At 49.0% G+C, this 22581-nt stretch overlaps 1 protein-coding gene and 1 long non-coding RNA gene across 5 annotated transcripts in view; one reads left to right on the forward strand and one right to left on the reverse strand.

Annotated features, from left to right (window-relative positions):
* Window positions 1–574, forward strand: part of LOC133757573 (uncharacterized) — a 102296-nt gene extending 101722 nt beyond the window's left edge. The window contains exon 4 of the long non-coding RNA XR_009865698.1: window positions 516–574. This is a non-coding gene — a long non-coding RNA (uncharacterized LOC133757573). The remainder of the gene's footprint in view (window positions 1–515) is intronic.
* The window catches only part of WIPF1 (WAS/WASL interacting protein family member 1), a 124886-nt gene that overhangs the window by 21196 nt on the left and 81109 nt on the right, over window positions 1–22581 (reverse strand). For 3 of the 4 annotated variants that reach the window (XM_062188063.1, XM_062188091.1, XM_062188073.1), the window contains exons 2-3: window positions 6950–7038; window positions 2257–2386 (exon numbers count right to left, since the gene is read on the reverse strand). In XM_062188063.1, the coding sequence (XP_062044047.1) occupies window positions 2257–2386; window positions 6950–7000 (181 nt within the window). In that variant the 5' untranslated portion in view covers window positions 7001–7038. Of the gene's footprint in view, window positions 1–2256; window positions 2387–6949; window positions 7039–18693; window positions 18811–22581 lie in introns of those variants that run through there. The other variant, XM_062188081.1, reaches the window with a different exon arrangement.

Genomic DNA, 22581 nt, shown 5'->3' on the forward strand with positions numbered 1-22581 from the left:
TGGCTCGAGTGCTTGGGTTTCTGCCACCCATGTAGGAACCTAGATTGAGTTTCTCTTGGCTTTGGCCTGGCCCAGCCCTGGCTATTGTAGGCATTTGGGAAGTGAGCAAGTAGATGAAAGATCTTTGTCTGTCTTTCAAATAAAATGAAAGTAAATAAATAAATTCAAAGAGCTTAGCTATACTATCAGACATCATCCATTAGTGTTCTTAACCTGGAACATTTGTGCATCTTTTGGGTAGAGAAATGCTATGGTTTGCATGTGGTCTGAGTATATCTGTTAAAGGTTCATGTGTTGGAACCTTGGTCCTCAGTGTGGTGATGTGAGAAGTGATGGGACCTTTAAGAGGTAGGGCCTCGCAGGAAGTATTTAGGTCATTGGGGGCGCTGGGGATTAATGTAGTTCCTGTGGGACCCTGGTTAGTAATCACAAGAAAGTTGTTCCAAAGAAAGCAAGAATGGCCACTCCCCTCCCTCTGGCTTCCTGTTTCATCACATGATCTCTCCCTCTCACAGGTGCTCCTCTCACAAGGGCTGAGCCCACACTGGGGACATGTCCTGGGACTTCCAAAATGGTGAGCTAAATATACCTTTTTTTCTTTATAAAGCAGCTGGCATCAAATATTTCATTATAGTAACAGAAAATAGACTAACACAAGGTGGTAAAGTGAGGAGAGCTAACTGGCAGGACAGGGTTGAACTCAAGAGTGACCACGCATAACCGTGGTCAGTATGTTGACATAGAGCCCAAGGAGATTTCAAGCGCAAACAAATACAAAATCACACATGAACTTTGCCACTCGCAAAGAGCTTGTGACAGCAGTACAGGTGTCCAATTAAGTGCAGGGACAGCTAGCATGCAGTGAAGCACATTCTTATGTATCACCAAGCAGCTGGAAGGGAGAGGGATGAATACTATTTCCATTGAATGAGAGAGGTAGACTTTGACTAATACAGTGAGTTAGAACCTGTGGGCTCCGGAATAGGCCCAGACTGCCCAGTGTCAGTAACCTGTCCAGAGCCCCAGACTCCTCTTGCAGTGGAGCAAACTGTTAGCCTCTGTTGTAGAGGTTAGCAGCTCCTCTGGCCCCACACCAGGGACCAGAACTCAGATGGACTAAGACTCCCCAGTTAAAAGTGACTGGACTGTGCTGGGCTGCCCAGGGAGAATCTTGAGATACTGGTCAGGAGGACTAAGGGATTATACAATAACCACATCAGCTTTGTGGACATTTTGACTTAGCGGTCAGAATGTGTCAAGAGTCAAAAACCAAAATAGTTCCCTTTCTGAGAGGTGGTGCCTTCTCGTTTGCACCGCCCTGCCTGGTAACTGAGCAACAGTCAAAGGCCTCGTCTTGATCATCTTCTCTTTTCCTCCCACACTCACCTGAACTCCACCCCTTCTTCCTTCTCTACCCACTACTTGCTTCTCCGAGCAATTCCCCTTCAACAAGTTGAATCCTCCGCTGTTACAGTCCTGCATTATCAACCACTGGCCAATAGGGCCCATCTGGTGATTCCATTTCCTAGTGAGCCCACATGGGACCTGTGCTCTGGGACAAAGCCGGAGGAGGTCTAGGAATGTGAGGCGTCCTGGCCACCAATCGCCAGTGGATGCTAGGCATGGGTCATTTCCCATTCCAGCGCTAATGTTAACAAGTAGCCTGTGTTGTGGGTGCCTGTTTATGTGAACCCTGCCTTGTTCCAGGAGCATCTCAGGCTTAGATGGGTAGATAAGCACAGTCGTGATCTCATTTCCTCTCGTCAAGCTCCTAGCAATCCACATCTTACACTTTGTTCTCAACAAAGCACTTTTGCAGGCAATCTACCAATTGAAGGTTACAACAACCCTGTGAGGTCAGTAGAACAGGTACAAATGGAGAAAAGGAGGTTTGGAGATGGTACCTAAGGGCTGTTGCGGGACTTGCGCACATCCTGTGATTTCAGGGCTAGGAGTCTTTCCGTATTTCACAATGCCTCCTGCTCTGTGCTGCCAGGAACCAATGGGTTAATCTCCAGAAAGTGTTGTGAATAATTCAGAGAATGGCTGCTGTGTATGTCCTGGACAAAGAATTATTATACTGGCTTCCTGCAGCATTAGAGGGGAACTCAAGCCAAAGCCGTGGCCTACAATGACTGACACAGTCCCTTATTTTGCTAGCTTTGCAGCTGTTGTTAACCAACATAGGAGGGGCAGAGTTGATTGTTAGGCCATAAACCATTTAGCTCCACAGGAAAACAGCCCCTTTTCACTTACTGTCCAGTATCGGTGCACTTCTGTCATTGGTGACTGTCTTCTTCAGTTTCTTCCCTTTGCTGATGTCAGAGAGTAGAGCATTTCTCCCAGCCTGCTCTCTCTTATTCAGGGTAGGCTTCTCGGTATTGGCCTGAAAGGAAACCATACAAATGTGTACTCCTCTCATAGATGAAAACCACACACTGCAACACTCAGCCAGCCAGGTGGGGTACTGGAAGCTTCTTAGTAAGGCTCTTGGTTTTTAGGCTGCAAATTCTCCAAGAGTTTCAGACCTTATGTCATTCTTATTTTTTTTTTCCTTTGAAGATTTACTTATTTATTTGAGGCAGTTACAGATGGAGAGAAGGAGAAACAGAGAGAGATCTTCCATCTGCTGGTTTACCCCCAAATGGCTGCAGCAGCCAGGGCTGGGCCGATTCAAAGCCAGGAGCCAGGATCTTCTTCCAGGTCTCCCATGTGGGTGCAGGGGCCCAAGCACTTCGGCCATCTTCCACTGCTTTCCTAGGCCATAGCAGAGAGCAGGATTGGAAGAGGAGCAGCCGAGACTTGAACCGGCTCCCATATGGGATGCTGGCACCACAGGAGGAGGCTTAACCTACTGCGCCACAGCACTGGCCCCCATGTCATTCTTTTTAAGACCCAGATGTTTGGCAGCAGATGCAGCAATCAATTGCATTCATTTTTCAGACACAAAAAGTGCGGCCCTGATGCAAGTCCCTGCAACTGCAGACCGCACTGTGCTGGTAAGCAGAGAGGCAGGCCGGGCTCGCAGGGCTGTCTTGGAGAAAGGCAGAGCACCGGAGGCTGCGAGGCTCCCCAGGGCACGCTCAGGCCTTGGTTTCCAGAATGTGTGCTGGAGGACAGTTTGCTTTCCCCGTCTCACAGAGCAAACCTGGGATAGGGAAGACACTGTCTCTAGCAAAGAGGGTCAGCTGGTTTTCTTCTTGAAACCCACACGTTTTAGATAATAATTCCCTCTGACGGTACTGCCAAAGATACTTTTTTTTTCCCTTTTTCATTTAAGTTAGACTTATCTATGAGGTAATTTATACATAGTGAAAGTATTCTTTTAGTTCAAAGTTCTGTGAATTTTGACAAATATATGAAGTCTTTTAAAAAATTCATCGAAAATGAACATTATGCAACAATGTGTGATTTTTAAAAAGAATTTAATTTGAAAAATAGAAAGACAGAAAGAAATAGAGACAAATCTTCCTTCCACTGGTTCACTTTCCAAATACTTGCAATGACTGGTGCTGGGCCAGGCCCAAGCCAGGAGCTGAAAACTCAATCCAGGCCTCCCATGAAGATGACAAGGACTCAAGAATACCTGAGCTATCAGCTGTTGCCTCCCATGGTGTGCATTTGCAGGAAGTTGGAATTGGAAGCAGAGCCAGGATTTAAATCCAGGCACTTTGACATGGGATGCAAATATCTCAAGAAACATCTTAACCATGGTGCCTAATGCCTGCCTCTATGCATGGACTTGAAAAAAAAATTTTTTTTGCACCAAAACTAACATCTCTTAATTCCATCTTCCCACAAACTTTTTGAAGTACCCCTGTATAAGGTGGTGTAACCATCACCACACTCATGATATAGCATTTTTATTACCCCAGAAAGTTTCCTCCCATTTGGCCTAAAGGAGCTTCTGATGTTCAGTCCCTTTGAAAGCTTCACCCACAGAAATTGCAGAGTAGGCAAAGGCATTCCTTGAAAATATTTGGGCATTTTCTTCTGTTTCCAGAATTCCTGAGAAAGATCATTCCAGTGACATTGGGGTCTCATTCCTTCAGGGTATTTCAGGTGTGAGGGCACTAAGAGTTCAGCGTAAGGGCTCAGAAGTAGGCATCTGCCTGTGTCCATTACACATGCAGACTGGCCTGGCCTGGCTCGCGCACAGGGAGAGGGTGCCTGTACCTGACCCAAAAGTCCTTCCAGCAGACCAGAGAGTCCTTCCTGGGCTGGCCCACACCCTTCTGAAAGGGATGGGAGTTCAGATGACCCAGCCAGGGTTCCAGGAGGTAATGCTGGGGAAGTGTGTCAGAGGTGCAGGGAGAGCTCAGAAAAGCCCTGAGATACGCTAACGAGAATCTCTGTGTAAGTTGGAAACATCCTGAAATAGTCATATTGTTTGCTCATGATAATAGAGAGTTAACATTTCCATAGCTTTACTCTGGGCCACACATTGTTTACTGCATTATATGTATTTTCATTCATTTAGTCCCCATCAGCCCTGTGAGTGATAACTTCCGTTTTACTGCAGAGGAGACTGGGGCATCGGGAGGCTTCCTTTGCCCCAGGCACCTGCTGAGTAAGAACAGGAGCTGGGACTCAAACACCGGCCATCTCACTCCACATCTGCTCTCTTCACAATCTGGGATCAGCAACTCTCAGTGGCCTCCTGTTCTGCCTCAAAATCTGTTCTGACAGCCGACCACCTTGGTTGCTAACTTCTCTCCCATGGCAGCCCAGGCTCCTTCATGGCAGTCCACTAGGGCAGCGTTCCGTGATGGCCACCAATCCACCTTTTCCTTTCATTCTATACCCTGTGTCTCCAGGATCTTTCTCTGAGTTAGGCAATAATGGATCAAAATTAGCTGATAAGATAAGCAAGAGTTTCCCAAATGTCACTTGTATACTATTCATGATAATATGCCACCGATGTCATTTATTTAATGTCTTTCCTTAAATCAGGTTGCTATTATTCACTATAATATTTTTATTTTTTCTAATTTTTAATGAGTTTTTAAAAATTTATTCAAGAGGCAGCCCCACATACACATAGAGGGAGAGGGAGAGGGAGTGAGCGAGCACACAAGTGTGCACACTCCCATCCACTGGTTCACTGTTCTAATGTCCACGATGGGCTAGGCCAGGGCCAGCGTCAGGACCTGGGAACTCAGACTAGGACTCCCATGTTGGTGGCAGGGACCCAGCCACTTGGGCCATTATCAGCTGCTTCCCACAATCTGTACCGGTAGGAAGCTGGAGTCAGGAGCTGGAGCTGGGTACTGAACTCGGGTTCTCCGGTGAGGGACGTGGCAGTGGACTGCTGGGCCCACTCCTGCTATACTGTTTCTCAATGGTTATCTTCTTTTCAACTAATCACTATTAAATCATGTTTGATGTGCTAGTTATTTTTAGAATATACATTAAAATAAATTCCTGAGCATTAAAATTTTTAAAATAAGTTAATGTACTATCTGGCAGTCATGTACAGCCCACACTTTTAGGGAAATACAAATAAACTCATCTTGCTATGTTAACCACTTCAGAGCTGCTGAAACTTACCCAGGTGAAGGACCAGCTTAAATCTTTTTTGTCCAATCCATAATACTCTAACTTTTTTTTTTTAAAGAATTATTTTTAAGAATTGGTTTAAAAAGACAAAAAACTCCAATCTTAGAAGTAGGCATAAGATTACCATCTTAGGCTACAAATGTACTGTCAAATTGCTACCAATGTTTCCAAATGCTTACTCTGAATTTCTGCCCCCGGTGTCCTTGGGGTCTCTCAACAAGCTTTTGAAGGACCACACTGAGCAGCAATGCGCTAGAGGATGCTCAGTTCTGGGGCTGGCGCTGTGGTGTAGAAAGTTAAGCCTTTGCCTGCAGCGCTGGCATCCCACATGCGTGCCGGTTCATATTCATACTGGTTCGAGTTCCAGCTGCTCCACTTCTGATCCAGCTCCCTGCTAATGTGCCTGGGAAAAGCAGTGGAAGATGGCTCCAGTGCTTGGGTCCCTGCCCCCACTAAGAGACTCCAAAGAAATTCCTGGCTCCTGGCTTCAGCCTGGCCCAGCCCTGGCTGTTTTAGCCATTTGGGGAGTGAACCAGTGGATGGAAGAAATCTCTCTCCTTCTTTTTCTATATCTGCCTTGCAAATAAATAAATAAATCTTTAAAAAAAAAAAAAAAAGATCAGTTCTACCCAACTAGATTCCAGCCTCAGATGGTTTATATAAACGCATTGCATGAAGGCCTGAGGCAGGAGACTTTTCCTCTCTGAGCCTCAGTTTCCCCATGGGCAGCATCAGTGTGAGGCTCCGGAGCAGGGACGGCGTCCCCCACGGTGTGGTTGGCAGTGGAGTGTGTCCTGGAGCCTTTCTGAAGGCTCCCCCTGGAGAGGGCTACAGCTTCCCCAGCCAAGCCCGGCAAGGGACCAGGGTGAGTCCAGGGAAGAAACTCCTTTGCGGAGTAGACTTCTGACTGCAAGGATAGATTTAAAGGGGGCCATGAGAGTGTGGGAGAGGTGGGATTGCTGGGAACATAATCTTTGTCAGAAACACAATGGGAAGGAAGGGGAAGAGGCAGAGGAGAAGCAAGGAGTGAAGGTGGAAGACGCTTCAAGCGAAGCTCTGTGGACACATGGACCTGCGGGTCTGCACTGTCCTGCCTGCGAGCCGCAGGCCGGCATCTACACGTGGAGTTCACCTGAGTGGAAACAGCGCATGCTGCTCTGGGAACAGCTCCCGTGAGCCCCTGACCTGGGCCAGCACACTTCCCTTACAGGACACCTGTGCTTTGCAGGAGACCCTTTACAAACAAAACCCTCTGTGCTGTCTGGATTCACCCAGTGTCAGGGCTTGGTTTGCCAGGCCAGAAACAAGTACACTCCAAGCAAACACGGGTGTGCCAGCTTCTGCCTTCACGTGGCTTGCTCTGTGCACAGAAACTGAATGGAGCACTCACCAGGGCAAATGTTGGTGGCGGTGGGGGTGCCGGAGGCGGAGGGACGGGCATCTTGGACAGTTAGGCTCTCAACAGTCTTGCTGATAAATCTGTAAAATCAAAACACAGCCACGGATTAGATTTCTCAGTAATACCCTGTCCTGGCTTTCCTCCCCTTTTTGCCACCAAAGTGGCAGCTTCACACAAGAGGCAGGGTTACCTTTACTTCCTGGTCAAGAGGTTACTGCACAGGAAGGAGGCTAGCAGTGGGGCCTCTGAGTCTGGGGGCCTGAAGAGACTGGGAGCCAGACCCAGGCCTCACAAGGTGAGTGCCACCACCTGCCACAGCAGGCCCTGGCAGAGTGAGGTGGCCCCTGAGCCCCTGAGCCCCTGGCCTGAGTCAGCAGGGCAGTTTCCGCGAAACCATCAGGAAGGAACCCTAGCCAAATCTGACGGACGCAAAGCCACTTCGGTTGGCTCCTCTTGCTCACGCGTCTCCTTGACAAGGTCCCGTCCTGCTCCCGACTCTGCCCATCCTCTGCCCTGCTGGAATTCTCACGCACTGCCTCGTGCGCTACTCTGGGCCTGGCGTGCACTGCAGGAGCACAAAGAGGAAGCTATTTCTCATCCTGCCTGCAGAGTCCCCACCACGCCCCAGGAAGGAGACAGGACAGTGTGGGGTGGGAAGACAGGTGAGATGGGGTGGGGGGAGATGTGTCCTGAGTTCCAAACTGCAGAATTATTTTTCTTTTATTCTCAGTAGTCCCTTAACTGCAGAAAGCAATTTCTTAGAATTTAAAATACTAATTTATTTAAATCACTAAAAGTTAACGTGGAAAACATGTACCTTGAAACAAATGCTTTCTATTAAAATCCTGCTAGATGGCTTGCTTTCTGTGAACAGAATTGGAATGAGAAAGCTAAAAGGACACTGCTGGACTTGTCTCAGCTGCTGGGAAACAGAAACGGTGACCATTCACAACGGCTCCGTCCCGAGTGGGCTGTCTGGGAAATGACATTTTTCAAGCGTCTGCCGCAGCAGCAGCATCTGGGGAGTCCCAGGTGGATCCAGGGTGCTTCACTTGCGGTGTCTCCGACACCGGCACAACACTGTACACTGGCATGGTCGGGCTTTTTATAGACGAGGACACTGGGCCTCGGAGACGTAAGTCACTCGCGAGAAGGCGCCATGGCGGTTCATTCAAATCGCGTCCTGCTGGCCCCTGTTCTTCCCCGGGATCACGCGGCCCCACTCCCTGGCCGACAGGGTCATGAGGGCTACCGCTCACCTGCTCAGTAGGCTGGACTCTGTTTTACAGTTAGACACGGGTCTTCTCAGATGTGTGTCTTTTCTGCAGTGACACCAGCTAGTGGGCCCTGTAGGCAGGGTTGGGCGCCTGGGTCAGGGGCCCCTAGGGAGGGGGTTCTGCAGCTGCAGCAGGCACCTTCGGAGGCTTGCGGCCCAGGCATCTCCTAGGACCAGGAGGGAGGGCAGGAATCGGAAACTGAATTCAGGCCCAACTAACTGAAAGACGCCAGGGGCAAAGCAGTAGTGTGCTAACGGCTGGAGGCAGCCTGCTCAGCCCGTGCACCCAGAGGACGAGCTCCGTGAACAGTTCATCCAAGGGCCCGGGGGAGGGACATCCCTTGCGACCCTGGTTTATCCTGACGCTGGTTCGCCAGCCGGCCTCTGTCACCTATTATCCCGGCAGTGAGTGAATTCTGGTCAACTATAAGGAGCCTCTCATGGGTTTGTTTCTCATGACTTAGTCCCTGCTTGCAGAGATAAACTGAACTTGTGCCCTGCACAGCTGAGGGGCCAGGCTGAGGAACGGGACCCTTCTAGGGCATTCTACCCTGAATCACAACTCTCCGTGGCTGCTGTTTTAGTAGTACCCGTGCACTGATGACTCACAGATAAACTCCTAGACGCCCTCCCCAGGAGGGACTAGTGCCAGCTTCGTGGTCCAGATGGCAATGGGCAAGGCTGAGGCCAGGGCCAGGGCCAGGGCCGCACTGCAGAGGTGAGCAGGCAAAGCCAAGGTTCAGGGAGCGAGAACCTATGAAAGACCTCAGGGTCTTGCAAGCAGCATGGGCTTGCCCTGTGGGCCGCCTCCAGGCTACCACAGCTCTCGCTGCTGTCTCTGCTCTCAGCTTTGGCAGGCGGCATTTGCCACTGCATTCCTGCCCCACCTCTCACTCCCCTCTGGAGGACCCATTCCCACTGCCACTCCGACGCAGAGCGAGATCACAGACACAGGCATGTACCCCTTCTCCTCCTCCCTAACCAGCTGCTCAGTGTGGTCTGGACTGCGAACAGGATGGGGCCTGAGGGGAAGTTTGTGAGCAGCCCCAGACTCCCATCCTGCCATGTCGCTAACCATGTGGGCCAAAGAAAATGGACCTCATGCCCCCACCCCCACCCCACCCCCACCCCCGCCCATGCTGGGCCCACTCCAGGCCCACTTCTTGGCCATCTTCCCACTAGACTCTCCAGTCCACCAGGTGTCCCCCAAATCCAGCACCAAGGGCGACTCTTAGTGTGTGTAGAATGAGAAGCAGGGACCGCCCAAACAAGCCTAATGCTCCACGCTGGCACAGCTCCCAGCATCTCCCCTAGTGCATCATGAGGGGTGGGCACCACGACACAGCAGTTCAACTGCCCCTTGGGGTGCCCACGTCCCCTGTCAGAGGGCCTGACATTGAGTCCTGCCTCTGCTTCAGATACGGCTTCCTGCTAATGAGCACTCTCAGAGGCAGCAGGAGATGGCTTAAGTACCTGGGTTCCTGCCCCCACGTGAGAGACCTAGAATGAGTTCCTGGCTCCCGGCTTTGGCCTGGCCCAGCCCTTAATGTTGGGGGGATTTGAAAGGTAAACCAGTAGATGGAAGATCCCTCTCTCTCTGTCACTCTTTCAAATAGAAATGAATAAACTCACACACACACGCATATAAAAACAAATAAATAAACACAAGAAAGAATCAGGCCTATTTGTGAGCCACTTGCTAGTGTTACCACCAGGACTTACTTTCCTGACCCTCACTTCCCCAGGGAAGGACCCTAAAGCCTGGGGAGACTGGGGCTTCCCTCCTCTCGTGGAGTCAGCCCCCATCAGAGCCAGAGCTGGGCCTTTCAGAGGGACCTCTGCACAGGGCACAGCTCCAACCAGAGTATGCCCTCCTGCTTGGATCCTTGTACCCACAGGGTCAAGGTATGGAATTCAGGGATTTGTGAACTTGGCTAAAAAAAAAAGTACATGTTATTTCCATTAAACTTGAACTGAAATTTAGCATTTCCTTCAATTATAAATATAAGCCACAAACCACTGTACCTGAGACTTTTTTTTTTTTTTTAAGATTTACTTATTTATTTGAGAAGTAGAGTTAACAGAGAGAGGGAGAGACAGAGACTGGGCGAGAAATCTTCCATCTGCTGGTTCACTCCCCAGAAGGCTGCAACAGCAAGTACTAAGTCAATCCAAAGCCAGGAGCTCCTTCTGGATCTCCCACACAGGTGCAGGGGCCAAGCACTTGGGCCATCTTCTACTGCTTTCCCAGGCCATAGGCAGAGAGCTGGATCAGAAGAGGAGCAGCCGGGACCCGAACCAGCACCTATGTGAGATGCCGGCACCGCAGGCAGAGGCTGAGCCTGCGACACCACAGCGCTGGCACCACCTGAGACTCTTGCATCGTTTCTCACGTGATATTTTTCTATCAATTACACTGTTGCAGATCTGAAATGCTGGCAGTGTTTAGATCTGTGGCTAGATCTTGTTTAAACACATGAATGAAGTACGTATCTCAGTAGAATCCCTTTCCTTTGCACTCCTCTGCACACTATTTTATGTTTCAAACAGACAGAGAGGGAGTCCTATGGGCTGCGCTAGACACCAGTATAGTCAAGCGAATGAAAACTTGAGAACATGGCTCCTGTGTCAGATTTGGTTATCGCTCCCTGCTATGCCACCAGTCACCAGGGACAAGAGTTGCCTCTCTGAGCCTCCCTTTCCATCTGTGAATGGTGGGAGGCTAGGTGCTGGCACGGCTCAGGTGAGGGAGTCCTCAGTGGGCTGCCTGAGAGCCACTCCCAAGGTGAGGGTGGGCCCTGAGTGCCTGCCAGCTGAGGGATGGACTGGGGCTGGCCCAGGGGCCCTGGCTTTGCCCAGAGTGGCTGCGGAGAGCTGCACGGGCTGGGAAGGAGGCAGCCTGCCCACTGGGCCTGGCTGCATGTGCTGCTTGCCTCCGAGCTGGAGTTTGGCCACAGGCAGTTCCATCCTCAGGTCAGGGGATGCCCCAGAACAAGGGCGAGGACAAGGGCAGCGGTTGCTGAAGTGTGGTCTGCTCTGTCCTGCGTCAGAAAGTGCTGTGCCCCATGGCCTGCCCCCGACCCCAGCCAGGCTCCCTACAACTGGGGCCACGTCTGGCCAGGGGCTGAACTTTGCCTGCCACCCACCCTGGCACCGAACTGTTTGGAACACATCTCTTTTGAGAATTAATGGGCATTTTTTAGAAATATCAATGTTTAAATAACTTACATTTTATAGAGCGAAAAGTGAGACTTTCTCCAGTGTTCCCCTGGTGAGTTGGGCTGTACATGAACAAAGAAAAGCCCCAGGGATGGAAAAGGCTCTTGTTCCCACAGTGTTAGGAGCTGAACTGTATCCTTTGCAAGTTTGTGTGTGGAAGCCCTGACCACAGGACCTCGGGATGTGGTTGCTTTTGGAGATAAGGCCTTTAAGCAGGTGACTAAGTTCAAATGAGACCAGTAAGCTAAGGCCCCTAATCCAATGTGACAGGTGTCCTTATAAGAGGAAGAGGGCTTGATGCTGTGGTATAGGGGGTAAAGCTGATGCCTACAGTGCCGGCATTCCATACGTGCTCCAGTTCAAGTCCTGGGTGCTCCACTTCCAATCCAACTCCCTGCTAATGCACTTGGGAAAGCAGCAGAAGATGGCCTAAGTGCTTGGGCCCCTGCGCCCGCGTGGGAGACTCATAGGAAGCTCCTGGCTCCTGGCTTCAGATTGGCCCAGTTTGGCCATTGCGGACATTTGGGGAGTGAACCAGTGGATGGAAGATTCTCTCTTTCTGTCTCTGCCTCTCTGTAACTCTGCCTTTCAAATAAATAAATCTTAAAAAAAAGAAGAAGAAGAAGAAGAGGAACAGACACAGGGTGTCCACATGCAGAGAGAAGACCATGTGAGGACACAGCAAGAAGGTTCATCCACCAGCCTGAGAGAGAGACCTCAGGAGAAACCAAGCCTGCCTGCGCTCTGGCCTTCGACTTGCGGCCCCTGCCTGTTTCTTTTATTTGGTCCGACTGGTGTGTGCAATATGGTTGTGGCAGTCGTAGCACAGTTTTATAAACAGGTTTTTCTGGTATCCACTGTAGGAACAATAAGAAAATCACTTTTGAGTTAATGCCTTTCAGTTGATTTCTCACCCCAAATATTTCTGGACTGTCATACATTAAAGAAACATAAACATCCACATGGTCCCTAGAGTATGTGAAGGATCGCCAAGTCTTTAATAGCAGAGTAAATCATTTAAAAATCATCAAGTTTTAGGTGAAAGACAGTTGAGGTAAGGGAAGGGTTTTACCAATAAACCTTTTAGAAAGGAACTGGATTTCTGGATTGAGAGAACAGGACAAACTATTTTGCACAAATGACTTTAAATACCCCTTTCCCTGCACAAATATACATCAATATTAACAAATTATGGGCTCAAGCAGATGCATCCCTGCTACCCATATAGGAGATCTGGATTGAGATCTGGGCTTCCGGTTTGGCCTAGCCCAGCCCTAGCTGTTGAGGGCATTTGGAGAGTGAATCAGTGGATGGGAGATTCTCTCTCTCTCTCTGAAATAAAATGGAAATAAATAAAATTAAACACTTTATAAAAATATGTAGAAATTCTGGAATTTCCTAGTTCTGTGAATTAAACGGTTGGTTGCTGGTTTCATTGTATTGTTAATTCAGTCAACATCATGGTTTAACACTCAGACAACGTCACACATTGATTCGAGACCAACAAGGGCATGTGGCAGCCTGGACCCATTTGCTAACCCTGTCATGTTGGTTCCCAGGGACACCTGGTGGGAAAGAAAACCTCTCAGCCCACTGCCCACCCCATGCAGGGGACATTATCTCCCCAATGTCATGCCATGTAGAGGCTCCACCACAGCCCCCATAGAACTCATGTCAGTCCAGACTTGCCCCCATAGAACTCATGGTTTCCTAATGGCTTTATCTGGAAAAGCAGCAGATTCTCTGAGCCACCTCTGTGGGATCAGTAGAATTTGCTCCTGGTTTCTCATCGGCAACCTCCTATTCATTCTAGATCTCACCGTGTGAGGCCCACACTACAGAGGAGGGAGAGATGCCCAACAGCACCCAGCAAGTGCAGCCGGCCACCTCTGGAAGGCCAGTCTTTGATCCTGCAGCCAGAGAGGGGGTTACTGGAGGAGACATAAGCGGCCTTACCCAGTTATGTTTTTTCACTGCTTGGACCATCTATAAACACAAAGCACTATGACCTGTAAATTGCGTTAGAAGCTACCCTTCAATGCTATCCCACCTAAATTGAATGGGGGAAATGCGAACTCTTTTTTTCAAAAAGGTTGAATTGGTAGAAGAATATTTTATTTGCTCTAAGTGTGTGTGCGTGTGCACGCGTGTGTGTAGTTGAGAGCTGGGAACAGCACAGAAATAAAGCAACAGGACAAACCCACAGGTCCAACTGCTCTCTTGACCTCATTGTCCTGTTACTTATATTCACTTATATTTTGCTTATTTTTAATGTTCTAAGCTCATTTTCTTTTATGTGTGTCCTGTGTGCTCTTGGCTTTTCAGTTGTTTTTTCTTTTTGAGATTTCCCTTCCCCCATCCCCACTTACAAAAGGACCATTGCAGAGAACAGACAACACAAAAATGAAAACAAAATGCTGCAGTTATATTAGCCACTGAAGGAAGCACTCAGTAATGTTGAAATTTTAGATGAAAAAGGATTGAGCGTAATAGTACTCATAGATAACTTTTGTTCTTTGGTTTTTGTTTTTAATTTTTATCATTTGAGAGGCAGAGACAGAAATATCCCATCTGCTGATTCACCTTGGGAATGCCAGCACCCGCCAGGGCTGGACCAGGCCAGAGCTGGGAGCCAGGAACTCGGTCCAGGTTTACCACATGGGTGGCAGGGATACTTGAGTCAACACCTGCTGCCTCCCAGTGTGTGCATCAGCAGGAAACTGGGATGGGGGTGGAGCTGGGACTCAAACCCAGGCTCATCCAATGTAGGATGTGAGTGTCCCAAGTGGTGCCAAATGCCCACCCCAACTCGAGTTATTTTGATGCGTATGTGTCTAGCTTATAAATACACACACTCTCTCCCTCTCTATACACACACACACACACGTATACACAATCACACATACAACTGTTTGACCAAAACACATTAACAGAAGGAAATTTATGTGTTACTCAATGGCGCCTTCATGTGAGAAGGCTCTTTAGCTCATACTGGGCCATGACAACCGTGACAGACAACTACAAGGACAGGCATCACAAAGGCAATGACTCAATTCCAAATTACACTGCAAAAATAGAAGCATTTAGCTCACAGTCAGTGTGGGGACTCCTAGTCATAGTTGGTTCTATTTTTTAGACTCCTCCCTGATGCAAACTTAGTTGGATGCAGTTGAGATCCAAAGACCATTGGAACTAATTAAGATGGACTTGGCCTTGTTCTTCACTTCCTCTAAGAACGCTCAACAGGAAACGCGAGGCTCACAGTAAGCCACGGTCATCGTTTCTTCAGCATGATCTCTTCCCAGCCGCAGCTGCTTGTAGTTTCTGTTTTACGACAGGGGTCACGAGGCCACATCTCCATCTTGCCCCACCCCACCGTCACCTGCCCCAACCATGTCTTCCGGCCATTTTAGAAAGTTCTAAGGTTTCTTTCTCTCAGTGTTACTCTTTGCTCAGAGCAACAGCATAGTCAATACAAGAGGGAAAACAGAAAAGGCAGCTGGACCCCAGAGCGAGTCAAGGCAGAGATGGGCAGCTTTTCTTGACAAGCCCCGCCCTGTTCCTTGCCAATCACTGTGACTCTCCACCAGAGTTGCCTGTGGAACGCACACCTGTTACGTGTGAAATCCCTCGATTTTCAACAATGCACCTGCTCTTTTCTCGTGAATATCATTTAAAACAACATGGAAGAATGCAAGTGCATGACTAACAAGAAGAGCTTACGTCACTTCTGCTTGGGGCAGCTCTTGATGACAATGGACTGGATCTCTCCTGTACTCTGAGGGGTCCCTGGCTATCTTAGCAAGGCTTCTCTGAGAGTTATTTTAGAGAACTGATTTGGGAGAGAGGAGAGAGGCATGTTCCAAACAAGACATTCGGAAGCATCTATAATGTCATTAAGACTGGCCAGGACCTTGGATGCAAATTCACAGCTTTCCCAGAAAGACACAGCTGGGGAAATAAATGTTGTTAAGAAGCAACGCTAGAAAATCCCACTATCACACGCATTTAATTCAAAAATTAATGCAAATGCACAGACATCCAAGACCCTTCTAATGGAGAGAAAACCATGACTGACCCACCCACCTGTCGTTATCCAGCCGAGGGAAGGAACCCCTCTGCCCTTTCCTCACCTAGGAGAAGCCCTGGCTTTCCTCCCACTGCCTCTCCAGTCTCCCCAACATTCTCTTACAGTGGCTCAAATCTCAAAATGAAACTTTCCTAAATTGTCAGTACCCATTGAGCTTTATTTTAAAGTGTATTTGTTTTTATTTATTTGAATGGGGAGAGAGAGGGAGAAAGGTAGAGGGAGAGAGAGGAGGAGGGAAAGAGTGTGTGTGGGGGGAATTTTCATCTACTGGCTTATTCCCCAAATGTCTGCAGGGCTGGGCCAGGCTGAGGCCAGGAGCCCAGGACTCCATGCAGTTCTCCCATGTGGGTATCAGGGAGCCAAGCCCTTGAGCCATCATCTGCTGCCTCCCAGCATGCACAACAGCAGGACGAAGGACCCAGCGCAGAGGTGGGACTCAATCCCAGACGTTCCAGTGTGGGATGCAGCAGCTTACTCTGTAGCGGGCAGTACGTTGCCCACCCTGTTCTGCAGGACACACACATGGACGCACACACACAGCATGTATGTCAACATGCTTAAGATATTATATTCATTTTGTCATTGAAAATACAGCCTTGCAACATAAGCCAAAGCATCACCAACTTTACTTCTGAAAAGGTCAAAAGTCTTTGAAAGGACAATTTCGTACTTGAAAGTATTCATTTTAAAGATATTTATTGTTGCGGTGACATTTAAAACAAAATACTTGTATCCCAGATTCCCAGAACTGAAAAAAGACCTAGGAAACCACAACAACCCCAGAAAGTTTATTTCAGTGGCTCCAAGCTGCACCTGTGGGAAAGGGGCCTGGCAACAGGCAAACTTCCTCCAGCTTAGTTATCAGTGGCTGGGGCAGATTACTTAGCCTGCTAGATCCAGTTTCTGTGATAAAATGGTGACAATGGTGCCGACTCAGTATAGGGTTATTCAAGAGTTCAGTAAGATAGTGCTTAGTGAGTAGTAGCCATCTGTTAAACATAAAATAAGCCACAGTAAAGAGCACAATATATGGTAAGAGGCCAGTAAATACAACCACCTTTCCCCATTTACCCACGAGAGAGAAACCAGGAACTGACGGAGACTCCTATGTGTGTACACCATACAAACCTCTGTCTGACCAAAGAACAGTGGGAGGAGATATGTATAAAATGCATCTGAAATCTCCCAGACAGGCATGCTGGAAAAGGCATTCCCTGCTCAAATATTTGCTCAGTTTTAATGCTCAGGACCGAGGCTGCCAGATACAGACACGTATTTGTGGCAGTCCAAGTGCAATGCTCTCTATCCATCAACAAGTACAAGCATGATAATTTGGAGAAACAAAATGAGCCCCACCTTAGAGCAAAAACGTATCATCACAATTTAAAGAACCAGTGAAATTTGTTAAACAGACTTCAAAAGAGCATTGAACATAAAGCGTCCAGGAAGTGGGCAGCTCGCTTCCGGCTACATTTTAGCAAAGGCTGTGGAAGTTCAGACCTGTGGGCCAGATCTAGAATTTGATTCCATCAACTCAGAGTGAAACTGCTGCCGGACCCCAGGGAGTCCTTTTCATAGGGAGTTCCCTGGATAATGCAGTTCATCCAGAGGGTGTGCAACCCGTAAGAGTTCAGTGACTGCGGCAGCTACAGTTGTCAACACGGAGCCTATAAATAAACTCTTCAAAGGGCTTTCAAAACCTGGTTGTGATTTTAGGTAAATCACTCAACCTCATCAGATTTCCAAAGAGAAGAATCTCAACTAGAGAATATTCCAGTTCAGAAACAGCAAAGCTTTATGAAGTTGGTAAATAATACTCTAAGACTCACAACGCAGGTGTATTGTAACAGGACGGCTTCCACACACGTCGGCCTCGACACCTGCCCCAGCTTCACTTCCTCTCATTGTCCTACCTTCCTTGCCTGGCCTTTCACTTCTTTCTCTGGCAAACTGACCTACTTTGCTTAACTGGACTCTTACTACATCTCTCCATTCATCACTTCTCCCTGTTCTGTATACTCTAGTTATGCCATTAAATCATTAAAGTGGAATGTGCCCAATTAATTTGTTAAAGCTTTTTATTTCTCCAAGGGGGAAAAGGATTATAATTCGCACTGCCTTTTTTAAATACATATCCTAGAGGAAAAAAATTTAATACAAAAAGTTTCTTTAATCCTGCTCTGTAGGTCTCTGATTACATAGCGCTGCAATTTAAAAATTACAATTTTTATGTCAAAATAGTAATCACATCAAATATAAATGCTTATAAAAATGCTATAGAATTTAATAGTAGCTGTGCAAAGTCTTCACAAAAACAAACTGGCAGTGGGCATTTGGCCTGGTGGTTAAGATGCCAGTGAAGACACTCATGTCCCACATCAGAGTGCCTGAGTTCAATTCCTACCTCTGGCTCCTGACTCCAGCTTCCTGCCAGTGTAGACCCTGGAAGGCAGTGGTGCTGGCTTAAGTAGTTGGGTCCCAACAACTCATGTGGGAAACCTGGATTAAATTCTGAGCTCTTGGCTTCGGCCTGGTCCAGCCCCAGCCACTGTGGGCATGAGGTGTGAACTAGCAGATGGAATGCTCACTCTCTAATTAGGAAAACAAAAAAAAAAAAAAAAAAAAAAGGATGAACTGTCTTCTTCCTAAAAGCCTCTGCCTAGGACTGCTATGATTCTAGGATCTGAACTTTAGAAAAATGCCTGCAGCACCAGAAACAAATGAGGCGCATGACACCGGCATCTGAGTTTGAGGCGTCTAACGACTCCTTCTACTTTAGAAGCATTCAGGGTTGCCAGCCAGACTGAAGATTCAAAGCAGTTGTGTGGACAGCAAGAGCCTACATTGAATTGGGGTAACTGCTGACAGGAGCCCCCATTCGAAATGGGAAAATAGGAAAGAAATTCCTGTGGGCCCAGGCACGTCCAGTGGTCAGGAACAATTCTACTGAAAATCCTGCTCACATCCAGGCTCCAAATACAAGTTGTGGATCACCCACAGTCACCTCCGGGCCACAGGAACAGATCACACTGTCTCCCAGTGAAAACCACACAACCGTATCTCAACATTCTGTGGCCTACTAAAAGCCATTTTACTCCCCCATCTCGCTGATGAAGGAAACATATTTGGTTTGAACACAACTTTCCTTACCGTTACGGGGCACCGTGGAAGGCATGGTCAGGGCCACCGGCAGACAGAGAGCAGCAGGGACCCGAGCCAGGAGAGCAAACTGTCCCTGAAAAAGCCATCATCCTCTCAGGCCCAGGCAGGGTCGTCTGGGGGCAGCCATGCGCGAGCGCAGCTCTGGCCTCGCGCTCAGTGTGACTGAGTCAGAGGCAGGCGTCCTGCTGTGGTTATTCGCTTCCTGTCTGATTAACTTGTTGTTTGTTCCTTCTTCCTTTGCTACAGAAAAAGAAACTAGATTGGTTTTACCCTTAAGAAGCGAGCAAGGAAAAAAAAAACCCTAAACTTAAAAAAAAAAAAAGTCGTGTTTCCCCTCCGCACCCAGCGTGAGCAGGTGTTTGGGACGGGGACCAGGGGAGGTGAGCTCCTCCATCCCCCAACAGCCCTGCTTTGTTCTGGACACCGCCACAGAAATCACTGTGCAGAGCTTGAGATTCCCTTGGGAAAATTCCACGTGAAAGCACCACTCGCCACACTGCCTATTCCATTTAGAAATAAGGAAAAGTCACTCAAGAAATAAAAGCTCTTAACACCGATAATCAGGCTAAGTGAGTCTTCCTCATTCATGGAGCATTCAAGTGTGCAGGGAGAAAGTCACCAGGCGGCCAGGGGAGCAGGTCAGGTGTGTCAAGGCAAATGAGTTCCAAGATGCAACTGTGGTGTCCACGTCAAGCCGCAGGACACCCGACTTGAGCGCACGCGCCATGCCAGAACACTTTGCTCTGTCCTCCACACCTCCTGGGGCGACGACCCCTCGCCCAGAAGCTGCTTGACAAAAGGCAGAAGGAGCAAAGTCCGATTTCTCGGCATTCAGGGACTCCAAGAGGTGGACGGCGACGGAAGACGAGGTGTGTACAAAGCACTGCCCCAAACCTGGAGTGGCACAGGTAACAATCTGAAGATGCTCCTCATTTTGCTTGACCCATCGGAAAGACTCCGACTTAAATTTGCAACACATGCCATGTAGTATGTATCCGGCGGAAGAAAGAATCACAGAGGCATATTGCAGGAACTAACCTCCCTGGAAAATCTACACGCTGGGTCCTGATTCTGCTGGATTTAAAGAAAAGAGGAATGGAAAGCCACAGCCGCTCAACATTCCCTTGCCTGTAAAGCATGGCGCTGGGCTGGACCCAGTGGCTCTTAAGCTGCTGGGAGTGTGGGAAAGCATTTTTAGCTGGAGGTGGGGATTGATGCGGGGAGGAGACAATAGGATTCCATGGGCAGGGCCAGGAACAGGAAATTCCCTACGGTTTAGAGAGCCCCATCCCAAACAGCAGAAGTGCTCCTACCCAGAGACAGACGCTGTCAAAGCTTTCAAAGTCAGAACTGCCTGGGGTGAGTCTACTTGCACGAGAAGTGCCTGACGTCAGGCCAACGGCACAGTTGCCGGAAGTGGCGAACCCAGGGCTAACAACGGACTGTCCCTCTCTGCCTGGGGCCACTTGAAGGGCTGCATTCGTCTCATCCAGTGCGGGATCTGGAGTGCAGTGCACACCTAACACAGGGAGAAACACCACAGGCACGGGCCGCACAAAGGTGAGGCCTGCACCGATCATTCACTTGCTGCTCCACAAACCCTTGGGAAGATAAAACACTTGATCAACCACCAAGTAAATGCCCGAGTGAGTCTTCAGGGAAGTCTAACTGTGGTAGAGTCTAAAACTGGAACATGGGCGAGCTGATCATTTCTCTACGTGCCTGTTTACAGCATTATTTCTGAGGTTCTCTAAGCCGGGCACCACACCCACACCTCCTTTGCAAACACACTCTCGGTACACAAAAAAATAGTTCGTGGCTATTCCCGGCTATTAGGGAAAACTCAATTAGAAGTCAGTGTGTCATGTGGAAGGCTGGAACCCCCAAAACACGAAAGGGGGTGGAGTTTGCATTTACTTTATTTTCTAAAAGATGATTTATTTTCATTTTATTTGAAAGGCAGAGAAACTGATGGAGAGAGATCTTTTATCCACTGGCTAACTTCCCAAATGCTGGCAACAGCCAGGGCTGGGCTAAGCTGGAAGCCAGGAGCCAAGAACTCCATCCAGGTCTCCCATGTAGGGGCAGGGACACCCACTGCCTCCTAGTGTTCATTAGCAGTAAGATGGAATTGGGAGCCTAGTCGATGTCCCTAGTAGCTGAGACTCAAACCAGGCACTCTGACATGGATGCGGATGTCCCAAGCTGCACCCAACACCTGCTCTTGCCTGCCCTATCTAATGACTAGTTGTAAATGCGGTGGACTGTGGACACATTTTGAGGTGTGTAACTATGCATGACAGGACATAGCTCAGATAATGTTCCTCCCCTGCGTAAGTCCCTCTAATGGGTTCTGATTTCCCTTAAAAAATCCAAACTCCTGTCCCAGGCCCTCAAGGACCCACAAGATGTGCCCTTCCCCCACCCTCAGACATCCTCTGAGGGAACACCTCCTCTTGCTCATTGACTTGCCAGCCTTTGATACATTAAAGGCACCGAGCTCATTTGCATCCTGGGGCCCTAGACTTCCATGCCCTCTTCCTGGCAAACTCCTCTCCTGGCTCCTCCTCCTTCTCAGATGTCAGCAAAAATGCGCGCCCTCACGCCCCATCTCCGCTCTCCTTTTCTTTTCTTTCTTTCTTTTTTTTTTAACAGGCAGAGTGGACAGTGAGAGAGAGAGAGACAGAGAGAAAGGTCTTCCTTTGCCATTGGTTCACCCTCTAATGGCCGCTGCGGCCGGCGCGCTGCAGCCGGCACACCGCACTGATCCGATGGCAGGAGCCAGGTGCTTCTCCTGGTCTCCCATGGGGTGCAGGGCCCAAGCACTTGGGCCATCCACCACTGCACTCCCAGGCCATAGCAGAGAGCTGGCCTGGAAGAGGGGCAACCGGGACAGAATCCGGCGCCCCGACCGGGACTAGAACCCAGTGTGCTGGCGTCTCAGGTGGAGGATTAGCCTGTTGAGCCGCGGCACCGGCCTCCGCTCTCCTTTTCTTTCATGCACAGCACATGTCACCAGCTGGCATTTCATGAACTGCTCACTCACACACGTGTCTCCCCATTAGGGAGAAAGCCCCATGAGGGCAGGGGCCCTGTCTGCCTGGTTTCCTGCTGTGGTCTCCACATCTACTATAGCACCTGACACCTGCTGGGTTTTCAATAGTGAAAGAATAAGAAAATCGATATCCCTCACAGATTCCACCATAACCCAGCTTTCTTTTAAGATGAATGGGAAACGTCCAGACTAGACGTCAGTAAGCTTGGGAAAAGCTGCTGGAAGGGGGTTGTCCAGAGGAAAGGTTAGCAGATCGGAATGTTGGCCACCAGCGCGCTCAGCCATGCAGCCTCATGCAGTGCGGGTGGCTTTATGTCATTGGGCCGTGGGGAAAGAAACATGGGTTTATAAGGTTGAAAACCAACTAACCAACCAACCAATCAGAAAGGAGGGGAGGAAAACGCAAGGATGGAGGAAATAAGGCAGGAAGAGAGGGAGAGGTCCCTGGTGGATGGGGGAAGAGTTCCAAGCACGTGGTGGACCTCAGAGGCCGTGGGCCCACTTTTGCAGTAGATGGCGCACAGGTGTCCAACGCAGTAGTGCTTTCTGCCCTTCCTCTGTGAAAGCAGGGCTCCCAGAGTAGTGTCAGCTTTTCCAGCAGACAAGGTTTAAGAAAGGACGCTGGCATCCCAGATGAGAGCAGGTTCCAGTCCCAGCTGCCCCACCTCCAATCCAGCTCCCTGCTAATGTGCCTTGGGAAAGTGGCGAAGATGGTTCAAGTACCTGGGCCCCTGCCACTCCACGGATGGAGTTCCAGGCTTCTGGCTTCAGCCTGACCCAGCCCGGCCTTGCCGCCATTTGGGGAGTGAACCGGCAGATAG

Source organism: Lepus europaeus, chromosome 1 (genome assembly GCF_033115175.1).
Source record: "Lepus europaeus isolate LE1 chromosome 1, mLepTim1.pri, whole genome shotgun sequence".
NCBI lineage: Eukaryota > Metazoa > Chordata > Mammalia > Lagomorpha > Leporidae > Lepus > Lepus europaeus.